The following is an 18,770-nucleotide window of genomic DNA, read 5'->3' as shown; positions in this document are numbered from 1 at the left end:
GTTGGGGAAGATGCCAGTAGAAAGGGAGATATTGAAGATATGAGTTAAAGAGTGAAGGATAGAGCCAGACGGTGACCTTAGTATTTGTGAGGGTCCAGGGGGCAGGTGGTTAGGTGGGCTTTAGAAAAAAGTTTACCAACCTCCTCTATTGTAGCTGGGTTCTAATGTAGCTGGGTTAAACAAGGGAAGTAGAGATTGTGCAGGTGAACAAGGAGTGTAGGGTGAGGGACATATCTGTACAGTGAAGATCCCATCACTAATTGTATCAATTTTATTGTTGAAGTGATTAGCGATCTCCTGGGCAGTGAGTGAGTTAGTGGGTGGAGGTAATGAAGGACGAAGTACAAAGTTAAAGGCAGAAAAGAGTTGACGGGGACTGTATGAGTGAATGTTAATGAGAGTGATAAAATAGGTCTATTATGTGCCCCTTCCACTCACTTCTCTGTAAAAAATAATTGCATTCCCTTGTTCTGTGTACTGAGGGAGACCAGATAAAGTGAAAGCAGGGTCCTGGGTTTGGTAACACTTTAAGGAAATTCCTTGGGGACACCCAAGTCACCAGAACTAGTGTCCCCATTGAAAGATTTACCCCCTTTTACTTTTCTGGGGATAACACAGAATGAGATTTTCTTTTACTTTCACTTTCAAAAATAATGGTAAACAGGACAAATATAGAGGAATATCCTTAACGGGGAACAGACGGCAATAAAAACTGGCAAGTGTCCCTCTCCACTCTATCCAAAAATGACTGGTGATCTGATGATTGGTTGGAAATTATTCAAGAAACCGCAAGAGAAGTAGAGAAATCACAGATCCACAGAATGAATGAAGCAGAGGAAGGGACATTTTTGCACTGCAGGTCATCAGGTACAGTTTCCTCTTCAGCATGGAGAACACTGAGCAGCACCGCAGTGACAACACTAAATCTTACTCCAAATCTGAGACAAGCCGTAAAAGTGATCTTACACTTCAGAAAGAGGTTCTAGGTACATAGGAAATGCACATTTTTCAGGTGAAATCAAAAGTGGTTGTAAAGCTAGAAGATTTTTTACCCTAATGCCTTCTCTGCATTAAGGTAAAAAAATCCTTCTGCAGTCTGCCCCCCCCCCCACTACTTACCTGAGCCCAATCTCAATACAGCAATGTTCATGAGAGCAGCGTCTCTCACGGCTCTTCATCTCCTCATTGGCTCAGAGACAGTAGCGTGAGCCATTGTCTCCAGCTGCTGTCAGTCACAGCCAGTGAGGAGAGAAAGAGGGGCGGGCCAAGCCATGCTCTGTGTGTAAATGGACACACAGAGCGTGACTCGGGAGCAGGCACACATGAGTACCCCTATAGCAAGCAACTTGCTATAGGGGCTCTTGGAAGGGGGAAGAAGCCAGGAGCGACGGCACTGGGCCTATAAAAAAGGAGGATCGAGGCTGCTCTGTGCAAAACCATTGCAGAGAGCAGGTAAGTATAACATGTTTGTTATTTTAAAAAAATAAAAACGGTTTACAGTCACTTTAATGCACAAGATTTTTCAGGTTATTGCAGAGACACCAAATACATAGATGTGCCGTATAACATAACAAATCCTCACTTTTTGAGTTTAGGTCACTTTACGTGCTCTATATGTCTCAATAAAATAATTTGGGCTGAAACTCAAAATGTTCTTTCTTTATAGGTCCGCTTTCATCTTCCTGGGATAATACCAATGACATGGTCCTGGAAATTATGGAAGAAGCCCACACGTGAACATGTCCAGCGTTCATTTCTGACTTATATGAAAGAGAATCTATATTGTCTTTATGCATATGGTCTTCCTTTTGATAGTCATTTATTTATCAAAACCTAAAACAATGACATTATAAAATAATATTTGTATTTTTAGTCAAGTAAATATTGATTTTTAACCATTTGCCGCCCGCCCTATGGCCGAATGGCGGGCGGCAAATGTCATCAGCGTTCTGGGTGGACGCCATATGGCGTCCTCCCGCACATGCGCAGATTGCACTCCTGCAGATTCGCGCAGCGGCGCGATCTGTCACCGGCCGTGTACCTCGGACACGGCCGATGACAGATCTGAGTATCGGCCCCGTTGCCGGTACCATGTGACCTGCTGTGACCAATCACAGCAGGTCACATGACAGTTGTATACAATGGATGGCTTCATTCATGCCATCCATTGTATACTACTGCCTAGCTGTGAATGGTCACAGCTAATCACATGCACATGTCATGTGATTAGCTGTGGCCAAATCACAGCTAAGCACAAAAAAAAGAAAAAAAAAAAAAACCCTGAATGAATCGATGTCATTCAGGTAAATGCTTGCTTATAGCAAAGTAATTCTTTGCTATAAGCAAATTGTGTAAAAAAAAAGAAATACTGATCACTTCCCCAAAGTAGTACAATGTTACTATGGTAACATTGTACTACTTTGGTCATAGTGAAATATGAAAAAAAAATCTTAAAAAAAAGAAAAAATGTAATAAAAAATAATAAAAAAAATTAAAAAAAAATATATAATTTTTTTTTTCCATACTGTCACTAGTCAGTGTCCCTGTTCACCGCCATGCCAGTTATATGATGACGCTGTACTGCACTGGTGACAATATGCAAAAAAAAAATAGTGAAACAAATTTTTTTAATTTTTTAATTTTCCGAAAAATTATGACAATAAAAAACAACTTCAAAAAACTCACCATGCCTCTTATGAAGTACGTTGGACTGTCTACTTTGCAAAAAGGGGTCATTTGGGGGATATCTGTACTATTCTGACATTTGGGGGATATCTGTACTGTCCTGACATTTGGGGGATATCTGTACTGTCCTGACATTTGGGGGGATATCTGTACTGTTCTGACATTTGGGGATATCTGTACTGTCCTGACATTTGGGGGATATCTGTACTGTCCTGACATTTGGGGGATATCTGTACTGTTCTGACATTCTTGGACATCAAGAAATTAGATTGGCTGTCAGTACTTCAGGATTGATCAATATTCAGATCTATACCATAGTTTGTGAACTCTATAACTTTCCTACAAACTAAAAAATACATCCTAATTTGGGTTATTTTCACCAAAGACAAGTAGCAGAATACATCTCGGCCTAAATTTATGAAGAACAATTATTTATTTGCAAACTTTTATAACAGAAACAAAGAAAAACTTTTTTTTTTCAAAATATTTGGTCTTTTTTTGTTAATTTAGCAAAAAATAAAAAGCCCAGCGGTGATTAAATACCACCAAAAGAAAGCTCTAGTTGTGTGAAGAAAATGATAAAAATTTTAGTTTGGGTACAATGTTGTATGATCGCGCAATTGTCATTCAAAGTGTGAGAGCGCTGAAACGCGAAAACTGGCCTGGGCAGGAAGGTGTAAAATTGCCCGGTATTGAATTGGTTAAATATGATTTTTTAAAGTTTCACATCCAGCCACCAGGCAAAACCTGTGGTTGTTTATTATAAATTTTCCAGCCTATCCTTAGCTCCTTCTATTGAAAAAAAAAAATCCTATTGTTTATACAGCCCAGTAGCTCAAGACAAATTTAAACACAGAAGCAAAAAGAGCCAAAGCAGAGTCTCCCCCTTCCCCATTTTCCCTATATACCTGTTAAGATGACGTCACAGAAAGTTTTAAAGGGCAAAACAACATGTTGAAACTTCTTTCCCAAAAAGTATTTTTGAGCTTTAAAGTTTTGTAATAAAATTGTACAAAACAATAATATGCAAAATAATGGAGCATAAAAGGGGTAGCAGAGGCAAGAACAGAACAACAAGACTGCCAAGTATGTGAAAGTAACACTACATCTCAAGCTATAAAAGGTACACAGAAGTGCACTTTTTCAGCAACTGTATGGCTCAGAAGCTGTTCAAATGGTGACAAATGCTGCCAGCAAAGGTGCTTGCCTCAGTAAAGGTGGAGAATTGCGGAAATGCCCTGGAGCCTGAGAAAGGGCTCAGTGTTGGAGGGAAGGAAATGAAGAGTAGAGAGTAACCACCTTGAGACTCAGCGAAAAATAGAGAAGAGAGGAGAGGAAAAAGGGAAGGAGACTTTCCCAGGAGAAGGGAGGGGAAAGGGGAAAATTCCTGTGTGGTCCAACCCATTGCACAGCACAAGAATAGCCAGTTTATATGAAAAGTAAAGAATGGTCCAGATTTAGATGATCTTTGTAGGCAGGAGCGGACTGATCATTTGGAAAATCGGGCACTGTCCGAGGGCCCGGGGTCAGTAGGGGGCCCCATGAGATGCCCCTGGTACCTTTTTCATAGGCTTTTTTGAGTTTGGGCAAGGACACAGGGGCCCTATGATCCCCTATTGCCCGGGGGCCCCATGAGTTGTCAGTCCTCCCCTGTTTGTAGGTTATCCATGGGTCCCAAAACCTTAAGAACTTGGAATTGGTATCTGTAAGTAAAAAGAGGAGCATCTGGTGAACCTAGTTATGAGCCGTTGCTTAGCCTCAGCAAAATTAAGAACCGGTTTGCGACAGGCCCTAGCCAATGTCTGCCAGGTATACAAACACCACCATCTTCCTCTGGGCTTTAGTCAGGGACGGAATTGACTTGTGCTCAAGGCTTTCCAGGGGTTGCATGCGAGAGGGACATTTAAGACCGATCTGATCATTGTATAAACTCAAAGTCCAACAATATGTTGCAACTTGGAACTTGCACAGGGCTCATTCTATTTGCTGCCAGCAACTGAACGGAAAGGTAAGGAAGCAAAAGACAGATGAATAAATGCGGCTGGCAGCGCCAGCATTACAATCTACCCAATATTTTGCCCTGCATGAGCAAAATACAGGTTCTCTTTAAATGCTTATTAAAAAAAAAAGAAAAAGAAAAAAAATTAAACTGGCCTAAAACTAATATATCTTCCATTTAAACTGGACAGAAAATACATCTGCCATTTGTTTAAAGATGCAAAACACTCAGAACTATCCCTTTAGCTGTTCATTAATCCCACTTAGCAAAAAAGAAAGGAAAAACAACAAAAAAAAAATATCTAAAAAAGCAACCCACAAAGAGAAATTAAAATGAGAACACATGAAAGAAAAACACAAACGCAGAAAAGTTGACCAATGTGACAGGGCACATTAAAAATTAAGTATACCGCAAAAACAAACTAAAATGGGAACACACAAAAGAAAAAAGCAGAAGCATATAAGTTAACCAATGTGGTGAAGAGGGGGGGTTAAAAAAATGAAGGAACACCAAAAGAAACTAAAATGAGAACGCACAAAGGAAAAAAAAAAAGCATAAGCAGAAATGTTGGAAAATGTGGGGGGCGGTTTAGAACTTTAGGAACCCACGAAAAATAAATAAATAAAACATAAGAACTCAAGAAGGAAAAAACTAAAGCAGAAAAGATGACCAATGTGGTGGGGAAGATTAAAAATTAAGGAAAAGCAGAAGGGATTGCAATGGCTCTTCCTTTGAGGTTAATACTATTGATGATGTATTTGAGTGGACTAATTGCATTCTTTAGGTGGAGGAATAAGTAAAGCATGAAGCATAGAAATATACTGGACAAACACTAAAAGGACAGGTATGGCCAAAAACAGTCAAGGTGCTACCAGTCTGTCATCAAAAAATTGAGTAAGTGGTTTAAAGACAAAAAAGCCCTAAAGTGGTGAGGAGTCACTCAGATCTGGCAATTATCCGACGTAGGTGAAAACAAGAAACCCGTCAGAACTTAAAAGCTGAACAAAAAACACAGCCCTGGGATCTAACATTCCGGGTCAAGGATTAGTTCAGCGCCACACAGGTCACGGCTGACATGGGAAAAAAAAAGGAAAACGTCTGAAGGCAAACTAAGAGCTAGTTTTACATAATATTACGCCAATGCAAACTGCAGCACAATTATCCTTTCTAGGAAAATAAATTTAAAGGCCTCCTATATCTAAAACAGTAATGAACATGTATAATTAAAAAATAAACTAGGTCTAAGTCTAAGTGCTAAAATCTCATTTGCTTTCAGTTCATGTAACTCTGCAGCTTCCAATGAAATACTACCTGGGGAATCCTGCCATGAAGGTCCTTCTACTGTATAGGCACTACCTGTTATAGGGTGACAACAATCTGTCCCGACTCCCTTCTAATTGTGGTCCTGTGTTGTCACATTGTCACATGCACCCTTGGGGTTGATTACAAGTGGAGGTGCTGATACACATGTAGCATTATCTTTATATACATTTGAAAGCTTTTTACCCTGCACAGGTTTGTTTTAGAGGATAAGTTCATCGTTGGAACATGCAACATGGTCCACCCATTTTTAGGGTGGAGCAGGTAACACGTTCCAGCATCTGCCCCTCCCCCCCCCCCGATTCCCCCCCCACCTCCCTGTGACAGTGGGCAGGGGATCTTCTCTGCACACTTACTGTCAAAATTTTTAAAACATTGCCTCCGTGCGGGGCTCCACCCAAATGACTGCGTCATTCATTAACAGCTTCCTATGAATGGACTACAAGTACTGTCAGCCATTGCAGCAGATGGCTTGTCTTTCTTAATGAACAACAAGGGGGCTGATGAGCGCCCTCGTAGCCCATTGATCTTCCTGCTCTCCAGTAACTGTCTGCCCATATGGGAGGTACCGTCAGACAGCTATCCTGAGGGTCTGCAGGAACCTGAAATTGCACCCACAATCTCCTGATCGCCGGTAGAATGCTCTGCAGGCTTCTTAGAAAAAAAGAATAAATGCACATTTTTTTACCTGCAAAAAAATGTGCATTTATTAATATTTTGTAAAAGGTGAACTTAGCCTTTAAAGGATACATGTCATAATAAAATGTTTTGTGATGCCACTGCAGAATGCAGAGCTGTCATCTACATCCTTGTTTTATTACTGAGTAGGTCAATAACCTTGAATAAGAATGAAGGTCAAGAGTCCTGATTTCATTGACAGCACACTTGTTACAGACCAGTGAATCAATAAGTAATCAAGCAAAGATTTGAATACAGTCTTTGGATGTTTGCCATTACTAGGCCAGGAATCTAAATATGTATTGTGTAAAGACTTATAGCTCCAGATCACCAGGTCATCCAACTAACGCATGGTTGATGGGACCATGTGAAGGTCCTGGGCTGCTCAACTCAAAGTGGAACTTCACCCTAAAGGGGAAGTTCCGCTATATGCCCTACTCCCACCTCCTCTTCTATTTTTGGCAATTTTTGGGGGGGCAGGAGCGGTTACCTGGTTTTGACAGGTAACTGCTCCTACATCTGGTCGAATTGTCACGGCAGATCCACTGGAATTTCTCCTCTCAAACCGCCAACTCCCCAAAACCTTCTGGGACATGTCACAGGTCCCAAAAGGCTGTAGGGCCATTCACAAAGCGCAGCGGAGCTTGTTCATGCGCAGTGAGGAGACTGCTATGAAGCCACAAGGAATTACAGCCAGCTGCCCACAGTAAACTACCCAGAGCTGGGGACCCGAAGACTAGAGAAGATGTCTTAGATTCTAAGCTCCAAGGAGCAGGGCCCTCCTAACCCTCTTGTATTGAACTGTATTGTCTCCCCTTATATTGTAAAGCGCTTGTCAAGGTCCTACCTTTTCCCAGAGGTTATGTTACTCCATGTGCTGGCATCCATCTTGGATTTCTGCAGAACATGGTGGGAATCTTTTATGCCTTCAGGTCTCTGAGGTCCATCCCCCAGAGGGGTGTGGCTGATTACATATAAGCCTGTGGTCCGCACATGCTCTTTGCACTTGTGTCTTGTGTCTTGGTGTTGCTACAGCTCTGTTATGACTCTCGCGACTCTCCTGGAATCTGACTCGGCTTGTGACTCGACCATTCTTTGTGTTCTCCTTTGATCTGACCCTCTGTTGCTGAACCCGGCCCGTGACCTGTGATTCTCGTCTGCTGTCCTGTACCGTTTTGTCCCGTTGTTGTCAACCCGGCCTGCCCGACTACTCTATTGTCCTTTCCACCAGCTACACGCCATTGGCGGCGGCCATTACCACAACTGGGGTGTCTCGGGGGCCGCGACCTGGTTCCTGGCTGTGTCAAGTCCATCCCCACCATCAGGGGCCCTGGTGAAAAGCAGCCTGGGACTTAGACTCCGCGCCCTGAGGGACTTCGGTCTGTGGGTGGTGGTTGTCGTCAGCCAGTGCGGTACATTGTTATTAGGCCTGCCTGTTCGTTCCTCAGCTCCTGCCCTGACAGCGCTGAGCAAACTGGTGGCACTATATAAATTCTGTATAGTAATAATAACTTGTTTGGATGAGGACAGAGCCAGATCCCTGGACAGGTGAGGGCCCTTTTATTAAACGTCAGCAGCTACAGTATTTTCAGCTGCTGACTTTTAATTGTTTTCAAACAGGGCAAAGAATTGCTTAAAGAAGAACTCCAGGATAGGCAAAAAAATCACCCATTAGTACACCCCCCTATACAAAACAGTAAACAGTTCATGAAATTTTGAAAATCCTTACCATTTAGGAGAAATATCTAATTGAATTTTCATGACCTCATCTCTGTAATGCAAAAGATAACAGCATCTGTTCTGCCAAGTAGGAGGAGTAACAGCAGGGATTACATCATATCCTCTTTTCTTTCTCTGCAGTAAAAGGAAACTACAGTTCCCATCAACCACAGGGAATTGTAGTGAATGTGGGAGGGTACACTAGGCCTATATGTGTCTGAGAGTCTCGGTCCACCCACCACAGCAATTGGGGCTAAATTACATCACTGCTTCTTGAACTACAGAAGGGATGTGCCAAGACCAGTGGCTGAGGGCATAGGAGGCATCGCAGCCACTGATCTTACAAACAGGAAACCAAAGAAAATTGTTTGATTTGAAAATGAATAGGCTATTTCAGAGCAGTGCGAACCTGAAGATGAATGCCATATTCAGTGAAGGTAGGAAATCAGCAACAAGGACATGTAAAGAAGTTTTCCCTGGAGTTATGCTTTAAGGATTTCTTGCAAGGTGCTGGTTCCCAAGATTTGAGAATTCTACATATGTGTAATGAGAAATAACTTGAGTAAACAATCATACACAAAATGAGCTTAGTTCCAGACCAGGGGTGGACTGACAATTCATGGGGCCCCCGGGCAATAGGGGATCATGGGGCCCCTGTGTCCTTGCCCAAACTCAAAAAAGCCTATGAAAAAAGGTACCAAGGGCATCTCATGGGGCCCCCTACTGACCCCGGGCCCTCGGGCAGTGCCCAAGTTTCCAAATGGTCAGTCCGCCCCTGTTCCAGACTGTAATGGCAATCAAGAAAAAGGGTACAGCTACATGTTTCTGGGGATTTTGGCCTTCCCCTTCTTCAGGGTTCCTGAGGTTGTGGTATGTCATGGAACAAATGTGAGGCTATTTTCAGGTCTTTGGGTTGACAAGCTGAGCCAAACTAAGATAATACCATAACACTATTCTACCCAAAGTATTATTGCACAGAATTTTATAGCTAAAAACTTGGACAGCTAAAGCGGTCTACAAAAAAAAGGCCCCTTGCACGTACGCTTTTCCAAGGAAGACGTCTGATTGGTGAGGCAACTGACCAATCTATCAAAGAGATTACAGGTGTTAAGGTTTTACTTCTATAGCAGAAGGTCCCAAAATCACCCTGCTCAGGAGCCCCTAACTGCTCTAAACACAGTGCACCTTGTCTTCTCTAACTAAGCTTCAAATCTTCATCCTTTTGGTGCAAGCCTTCTCCAAATCCCTCTTTGCAATGAAGGATCACCCTCACTCCTACAGTAGGGGGACATCTGTTATAGTTTGCCTCTCTCTGAGTCAAATAAGTCTGGGTTCAATCTGTGGTTTCAAAGGGGTACAAAATGTCAAATCTACCACCTCACCACTTTCTTCTGTCAAAATCAACCAAAAACTGCCAAAAGAAACCTAGATTTGCAGAATGCCCTGGACCACTTCTTGTAACAGGGAACTGTTGTGTTTGTATTGCCAACAGACAGGTTCAAAGGATTCTACTCAAACCTGTTCATGGTAACAAATATTCATAATATTCTGGATTTCAAATTCCTCAACAAATTCCTTCAAATTAAAAATTTTAGCATGGAATCTGCAAAGTCAGAAATCGTCTCTCTGAAACGGGGAATACATGGCACCTGTGGACATCCAAGATCTCAAACTAATGCTCCCATGTACCCACCTCATCACTTCTTTCTGCACTTTGCATTGACAGTCACTTTCAGTTTGTTACACTGCCCTATCCTCTGCTCCCAGTGTGTTTACAAAGGTCTTAGCACCCCTGACTGTCCTTCGGAGGACTCCAAGTCTAGATAACCTACTTCTGAAGGATTCATCTCCCTTCCAGCTATTAGAAAATGTCAACAGGACAATTCAGACGCTCCCGTTGGGTGATCAATTTAAAACCAATCTGCTCTCCAGTCTCCCCTTCACCTGGAATTCTTGAGTCTGGTCCTAGACAAATCCCAAGCAAAAGTCTTTCTCCCAGAAAAGAAACTGCTTTCTCTAAGAGCAAACCCTTGAGAATTGAAGTCGCTATCACATCTGCCAGACATGTTTCTGAACTGGCAGCCCTTTCCTGTAAACAGCCTTTCCTCATACTTCACAATGACAAGTTTGTCTTACGCCTAAGGCCATCCTTCGTCCCTAAGGCAGTATAAGCATTCCACCGCAATGAGGACATTGTCCTCCCATCCTTAAACCCTGATCCAAAGCATCCAAAGGAAATTTCTATACATTGCCTGGTCCTGGTCAGAGCCTTTACAGTATAGAGTACCATAGCCTCCCTAGCGGTCTGATTATTCAGTATTTCTGTGCTCAAAGCGGTACTTTTTTTTGCATGGAAATATGTTTTTTTTTTTTATTGTAGGCCTGTAATTTTTAGGAATAACTCACTGAAATCTGCCCGAACAAGAATCTAGTAAACATCCCGGGTATGTTAAAATTTGAAACACGCAATCATAAATTATAATTTAATAAATAATCATAAAAAATAATAATATAATAATAAATGTAATTCAATAATATAATCAAACCAAAAACACTGACATTTGAAATAGAGCACCAAGTTCGCACATCACTGAGCAAAGTCGCAGAATCGTTTTCAGTGTCTGATGAGGAATTTCCCCCACGAATCATTATCACTCAATTCTGCAAGTGGTTCTGATTTACTATCGCTGTTCTCTAGCCGGTCTAAAACCGATTTTGACCTAAAGGGACGCTTTTTGGACGCCATGGATGTTTCTCAGTTTCCAGGCAGAAAGAACGGTAAAAATGCAGGCAGGGCGCCGGACAAAGCACTCGGGACAAAATGTATGTGAAATGGTTTGATACAGTAATATTTTACTACTGTATGTGATTTTAGTGCATTTAGTGAATGTCACTTTTTCATATTTTTTAATTTCCCGCCGGTTCCATCCCCGTACGTCCTCACATCGCAGGGAACGGAACCCAGAAGACAGATGCCGGCATCGGCCGGAGGACATTGCCGGGGACTGCAGGAGGGACATTGTGGGAGCGCAGGACAAGGTAAGTGCAGAAGAGATTCCGGAGCAACACTGCAGAGTATTCCCGAGTGTAGCTCGGGGTTACCGCTTGTGGTGCTGAAACTTTACCCCGAGCTACACTCGGGAATACCGCCAGGGGGGTTAAGGCTACTGCTCCAATCAGACAGACGGATTCCCTGTTTGTCCTGTTCTCTAGATCTCAAAAGGGCGCCCTTATTCAAAGTCCACCATTGCATGATGGATACAAAATCTACTTGCAAGAGCTTGAATTCTCAAAGAAAAATGTCCTTCTGCGCTTTACATGCCCATCCCATCAGAACGGTGGGGATTTCCTGGGCATTTTAGTACCAAGACTGTGCAAGGCCACCACCTAGTTATCTGTTCCTGCTTTTTTTAAAGTTTTAACAGACAGATGTCTAATCTTCTGATGCAGCGTTTGGCCATAAGGGTCTCGCAGAGGCTGAGGTTGGGTCTTCTGTTTGCCTCATTGTTGCCCACCTTTCCTGTTCATTGCTTGGGGATGTTCCATGGTGTATGAATACTCTTGACTTACCTGTAAACTCCATATCTAGAAGTACAGTACAGGGCACAGACTACCCTCCCTCCCATTCCTTGATTTACACTCCATTGCCTGCTACAAAACTGAGGACTTACGGAATACGGTAGTGTTTTTTAGGAGAGGTGCTCAATAGGTGTGTCCTCTAAAGCTTTGCCAGTGTACAATCACCTGAAGGTATATGCCTATAGTAGTACATGCCTATAACCCATGGTGTTTAAATAATCTGCCTGTGCCCTGTACTTTACTCCAAAATACAGAATTTACAGGTACCGTATTTTCCGGCATATAAGGCGACTGGGTGTATAAGATGACTCCCTAATTTTCCAGTTAAAACCTAGGTTTTGGGCTATACTCGCCATATAAGACTACCCCCCTTCCAAGGCAACACCATTTAAAAATATCTGATTTTTTTATTGAAATGGTTATGACTTACCGGTACTTAAAATCCTTATGTTCATCCTCTGACATCATAAGTTCATGAATGACATCTTGTGATACATTTGTAAGACAGTCATCATATGGATCAAATTCCAAATCAGATGGTTACCGCTGGATGTGCAGTAATACGGTAGCTTCGGCTACATACAGTATACAGTATATATACAGCCCACTGGATGTGCAGTAATGTACATACAGTATACCGCGCTGAGCCAAGCTGGCTCAAAACAAATGTCCCTATGACAGATTAATCTGTGAGCCCGCTGGATGTGCGGTATATACAGTATACTGAGCCAAGCTGTTTCAAAATGTACCGGTACGTCCCTACGGTAATCAGACCGCTGGATGCGTATGTACGGTAGCTGCAGCTACATACAGTATACACTGGGCCAATCACGGCGAGCAATGTATTCTACTAATGAATACAAAGCCTGCTTGGATTGGCTGAGGTTGTGACATCATCAGCCCACCTCTCTGACTCAGCCAATCCGAGCAGGCTTTGTATTCATTAGTAGAATACATCACTCGCCGTGATTGGCCCAGTGTATACTGTATGTAGCCGCAGCTACCGTACATACACACATCCAGCGGGCTGATTACAGTATACTATATATACCACACATCCAGCGGGCTGACAGATTAATCTCTCATAGGGACATTTGTTTTGAGCCAGCTTGGCTCAGCACGGTATACGGTATGTACAGTATTACCACACATCCGGCCAGCTTGGCTCAGCACGGTATACGGTATGTACAGTATTACCACACATCCAGCCAGCTTGACCCAAACAAACTCAAGGTTCACATTTTATACCCCGCGTATAAGACGACCCCCAATTTTTGGGGTATATTTTTAAGTATAAAAAGTAGTTTTATACACCAAAAAATACTGTAAGTCAAAATTCCTCCTGTTTCTACAGTATGTGCAGAACTTCATGGCACAACAGAGCACTCTGAAATGTTATAACGGATTGTGCTTTACGGTTATGTTTTTTTATTATAGTCCTACCCATCCCCTCCTTTTTTCTATATCCCCCTCCTTCCCTCGTTAAAATATACCAAAACACCATTTTTAAATGTAAAATATAAGCAGCAGATGGGGCAATCTATTGAGCACAGCTGTTACTTTTCCCCGAATGAGTAAAGTACAGCTTTGGTTGAAGAATACTCAGAACGGTAATGGAATTTCTATAAAGTGGTCACTCAAAGGCATTGTACACTCAAATGCTTTCATTGTTTTAATTGGTTACTAGTGAAGCTATATTCCCTGTGCTGTTTGCCTTAACTTGTAATGCTGAGGCCAAATGTTGTGAATGCAGTTCATAGTATCGTGGTTGATTATTTCCCCTATGTCCATGTATTGCTACACCTAGCCTGTTCCTATTCACCAAAGGGACAAGACAACTACCTGTTCCGGGTCACACAGCATCCAATACATTGCCACTTCTGTGTCACTTCACAAATATGGAAGTGCTAATCTAAAAAAAAAACTTTTAGCTGAATCAGTGGGTGTCTGTGAATGCTCTGCCTGTGTCAGATCGAATAACTGTGCAGCTCTCACCTGCACCATCACTAGACTGGAGACTCAGTGACTGTGGGACATGTAGTCTCTTCACAGGAAGATGCAGTTCTAACATTACAGACAGAGGTCATGTATGGGAGTGCTAATCTAAAAAAAAAACTTTTAGCTGAATCAGTGGGTGTCTGTGAATGCTCTGCCTGTGTCAGATCGAATAACTGTGCAGCTCTCACCTGTACCATCACTAGACTGGATGGGCGGCACAGTGGCTGTCTGCCTTGCAGTAAATGGGTCATGGGTTCGATTCCCGACCATGGCGCCTCCTGCATGGAGTTTGCATGTTCTCCCTGTGCTTGCATGGGTTTCTTCCGGGTGCTCCGGTTTCCTCCCTCACTCCAAAGACATGCTGGGAGGTTAATTGGCTCATGTCTAAACTGGCCCTAATATGTGTATGTATGAATGTGAGTTAGGGACCTTAGATTGTACGCCCCTTGAGGGTTAGGGACTGACGTGAATGTTCAATATATATGTGTAAAGTGCTGCGTACATTGACAGCGCTATATAAGTACCTGAAATAAATAATGTATTAAGCTGTGCAGTCTCATGTGGCATGCCTCAAGTTGAAAAGCAAACAGAACCTTCTGACACAGGAATGTGAAGATCTACTCAACTATAGGCTGTGAGTACAAAGCAGCAAATGACACCAAGAAACTACATGATCAATGCACATCTTAAGTACATGAAAAACACAAGGTGCAGGCATGAAGGTTTATAATGCCTTTGAAGGAAACCTGTACTATGGAAGCTGAACCAAGGCAAAGGACTAGTCACTAGTATCTTTTTCCATTAATGAGATATTCTGCAGTATGTCTCATTGTTGAGGTGGCCATCTTGGTACAGGCAGGGCTTTGCTTCCTCATGTCAGACCTGCTCCCCGTAATAGTTGCTGATCTAAAGATTGGTGTCGGAAAATTCAAGAATCAGCAGGGGAGGTGAAGAAGCACAGATTCACAATATAAATGAAGCACAAGCAGGGAGAAGCTTGCACTGCAGATCCTCAGATACAGCTTCCTCTCCAGCAAGAACAGCAAGCCATACTGACCTCACCAAATCTCACTCCAAATCTTGTGAGACAGTCGGAGGCAGCACTGCCTTACATGATATCGCAATGCAGATATACAGCTATGAAGCTCAAGGTACAGGCAGCCTAGGAACATAAAGTGTACTGCTTTAGCACAATTAACATTTCTAAATGTTCACTACAACACAACAAATCTTAAAGTGGTTGTAAAGGCTCAAGGTTTCTTACATTCATGCATTCTCTACATGAAGGTAAAATACCTTCTGTGTGCAGCAGCCCCCCCCCAGCCCCCACTAATACTTACTTGAGCCAAATTGCGATCCAGCGATGCACATGAGAGCCTCAGCTCTTCGGGGACTCTACCTCCTCATTGGCTGAGACAGCAGTGGAAGCCATTGGCTCCCGCTGCTGTAAATGACAGCCAGTGAGCCATTGAGGAGAGAGAGGGGGAGTGGTCGAGCTGTAGCTCTGTGTGTGAATTTACACACAAAGCAGTGGCTCGGGACCAAGCCTGCTTGGGTGCCCCCATAGCAAGCTGCTTGCTCTAGGGGCACTTAACAGGAGGGAGGGGCCAGGAGTGCTGGTGGGGAACCTGAGAAGAGGAGGATCCGGGCTGCTCTGTGCAAAACCACTGCACAGAGCAGGTAAGTATAAGTTTGTTATTTCTATGTCTGTAACATCACTTTAACGTTTTGAGTCAGAATCAATGCTAGAGCATTTTCCAGCAAGTCAAAAAATACTTTTCTGCTAAGAATTCTAAATGCACAACTCATCTCAGCTTGGAATGTGTTAACTGCCTAAACATTTTTTTATCAATAGAGAATTTCTTTAAGGTTTAACAAGCTCATAATAAAGCAGTGACCTCATGGCTCCACTCCCACTCTATATCAGTTTTATCCAGCTCACACCATTAAAGAGTTAATTAGAACACACATCCCTGTTAACAAACTATAATAATATCATAAAAAGACACACTTACCTTTAATAATTGACTCAGCTGCATATAAATCTCGCTTGTAGGTCACCTAGAGAATAAATTCAACCCATTAATTACAGCACAGGAAGGGATTATATGCCAATAAAGCAATTGCCCAGAGCAGCACTCTCCATTGGCAGCAATACCAATAATTAATTCAGTCTGCCATTAATCCAAGTACCAGTGCCGCAGCTGATCAGGGGGAGGCAATCTAGATCAGTGTTTCTAGATCAGTGTCACGGCACCCTTTAAAAGTATGCAAAATCTTGAGGCACCCCAGTCTAAAGTGTAAAAAACATAAATGTTACTCATCAATTGGAAACCCGAGCCTGGGACAATATACACAAGCGCCTTGATGAAATTATCTTCATATCAGAAGCTCTCCTTCACATCAGGCATTCCCTGATAACATCAGAGCCCCCTTCACCTCAGAGGTCCCGCCATCACATCAGAACGCCTTTCACCTCAGAGGTCCCGCCATCACATCAGAACCCCCCCATCACCTCAGAGGTCCCGCCATCACAACATCAGAACCCCCCCTTCATCTCAGAGGTCCCCCTATCACATCAGAGATCTCCCTATGCATGAGAGCAGACTGCCATTTTCTCCTGAATGCTGGGGGCAGTCCTGCATTCTACCTGTCCTGGATCAGCATGTAATGCATTGCCATGGCATGGGCAAACCGGCTTCCATCACCAAAGCAATGAATGAAGCCAGGAGTCCTAGCTCTAGAACAGTGGTTCTCAACCTTCCTAATGCCGGGACCCTTTAATACAGTTCCTCATGTTATGGTGACCCCCCCCAACCATAAAAAATTCTTTACCCAGTAATTATTATTCATGTGTCGTTTTACCTTCAATACGGCTGCTTTCAACACAGTAGCTGCTTTCAACACAGTAGCTGCTTTCAACACAGCAGCTGCTTTCAACACAGCAGCTGCTCTGTACACATCGGAAATATGTGTTTTCCGATGGTCTTAGACGACCCCTGTGAAAGGGTCGTTTGACCCCCAAAGGGGTCGCGACCCACAGGTTGAGAACCACTGCTCTAGAACATCACAGTACTGGCGGCCGGCCCATCCACACCATGGCAACTCATGATCCTAATCCAGTGCAAACTAGGTCCCAAGCTCATGGCACCCTAGGGTGCCACGGCACACTGGTTGAGAAATACTAATCTAGGGGAAGAGCTCCACTAGGTCCCAAATAGTCCCAGTGTGTGCGTGTGTTTGTGTTTATGTCGCTACCATTATCAATATCTCTGTACATTGGAGGGGATTTACTAAAACTGAATCTCAGAATCTGGTGCAGCTGTGCATGGTAGCCAATCAGCTTCTAAATTCAGCTTGTTCAGTTAATCTTTGATAATAAAACCTGGAAGCTGATTGGTTTCTATGCAGAGTTGCACCAGATTTTGCAATCTCCAGTTTTAGTAAATAACCCCCATTGTGTTCGCTAAAAAAAAAAGCAACAATTTGCTCGCTCAGCATAGGTGCCATTCAGAGGATACTTTGATTTTCTCAGTGAATGCAAAGCCTCCTCTAAATGAAAGAGGTAGAGAGGCAGGGTGGTGAGGTCATGAACTCCACCTTGTCCAATCAGAGAATGCTTTGCATTAATTGAGCAAATGTAATGCGTTCTCTGAATAGGCTACGTGCCAAGCAAGCATCCTTCTGTGTTTGCTAAGGGACCCGGTTTGGTATGGGACCCGGAGGTTCGTGGAGATCACTGTAGCAGCAGTTCTTACTACAGTGATATCCAGTTTCCATGGGGATTGGCCAGGTATGGCACATGTATACTTACATTGGTCAAAACTGGATCAATGTAACTATGCAAAATAGTCCATACTGAAACTTCAGCTTTAAAGAATACATTGGATGCAATGCTTGATGAGCACGAAACTGGCATTTGCTGCAATCTTAAATTGCACTTAAAGCAGAACTTCAGTCTGCCCCCCCCCCCCCGTTGGTGGCTCCACTGCCCCCATGCACATGACCTCGAGTGCCATTATTATGGCCACTGGCTCTGCCTGGCCTTCGGGTCTTAGAAGAGCATCTGTGCGCACAGTTGATTTTCTGCACATGGGAAGACGGAAGGTTTCGGTCATCCCCGCTACAGTCTTTGCGCATGTTCAGGGAACCCCACGTGCACAGGTGAATGCGGAAACCAGGGCATGTGCAGATATACCACAGGGCTCTCTCGTGACCTGAGTCCTGCGGCACATCTGCACACATGCAGGGGGCAGGGAGAGTTTCTCACATGTCTTTTACACATATATAGCAGCTATTGGAAGTCCCTGCCTGTAAGCCCAGCCTTTGATAATGTGCATCGCACGAAACGCATCAGAGGGGCTACAGTATCCGGACGTCTGACCACCGCTGGTGGCCATCCTGAACAGTATCTGGTCAGTGTTTACCTTAATTCTATCTCTACCACTCAGTGTTGTGTTACCTTTTGATACAATAAACTCAGTGTTTACGGTATCACGCTATGTGGTGTCCCTTATTGGGCTCTCTTCATTGAGAGTCCCCACTTGCAGAACCTGTTCAAAGGGACCCCAGATGGTGACACGTTTGAGACTCCTGGAGTATTCACCCTGAGTTGCGATTGGAAGGTGTATGACCCTGACCTTACTCTGGCAGTAGATGACCGCTACCTGATGTAACAGGATAAATTCACATGCGTATTTTTGATGCACTTCTGGTGAGTGCGCACTTTTGTACTCTAGATTCACCGTGTGGTACACCGGAACCCTGCCCCACGCACTTATTAGGATCTTCC

General features: G+C 43.3%; 1 protein-coding gene across 1 annotated transcript in view; it reads right to left on the bottom strand.

The window, feature by feature from the left end:
- Positions 1-18,770, bottom strand: part of LOC149439139 (D-ribitol-5-phosphate cytidylyltransferase-like) — a 280,466-nt gene that overhangs the window by 240,755 nt on the left and 20,941 nt on the right. The window contains exon 3 of the mRNA XM_089659411.1: positions 15,994-16,039. Within this exon, the coding sequence (XP_089515537.1) occupies positions 15,994-16,039 (46 nt within the window). The remainder of the gene's footprint in view (positions 1-15,993; positions 16,040-18,770) is intronic.

Source organism: Staurois parvus, unplaced genomic scaffold (assembly GCF_062004578.1).
Source record: "Staurois parvus isolate SC_StPar_1 unplaced genomic scaffold, SC_StPar_1.0 ptg001154l, whole genome shotgun sequence".
NCBI lineage: Eukaryota > Metazoa > Chordata > Amphibia > Anura > Ranidae > Staurois > Staurois parvus.
The sequence above is the reverse complement of the archived record's forward strand: the minus strand, read 5'-3'. Positions and strand labels throughout refer to the sequence as shown.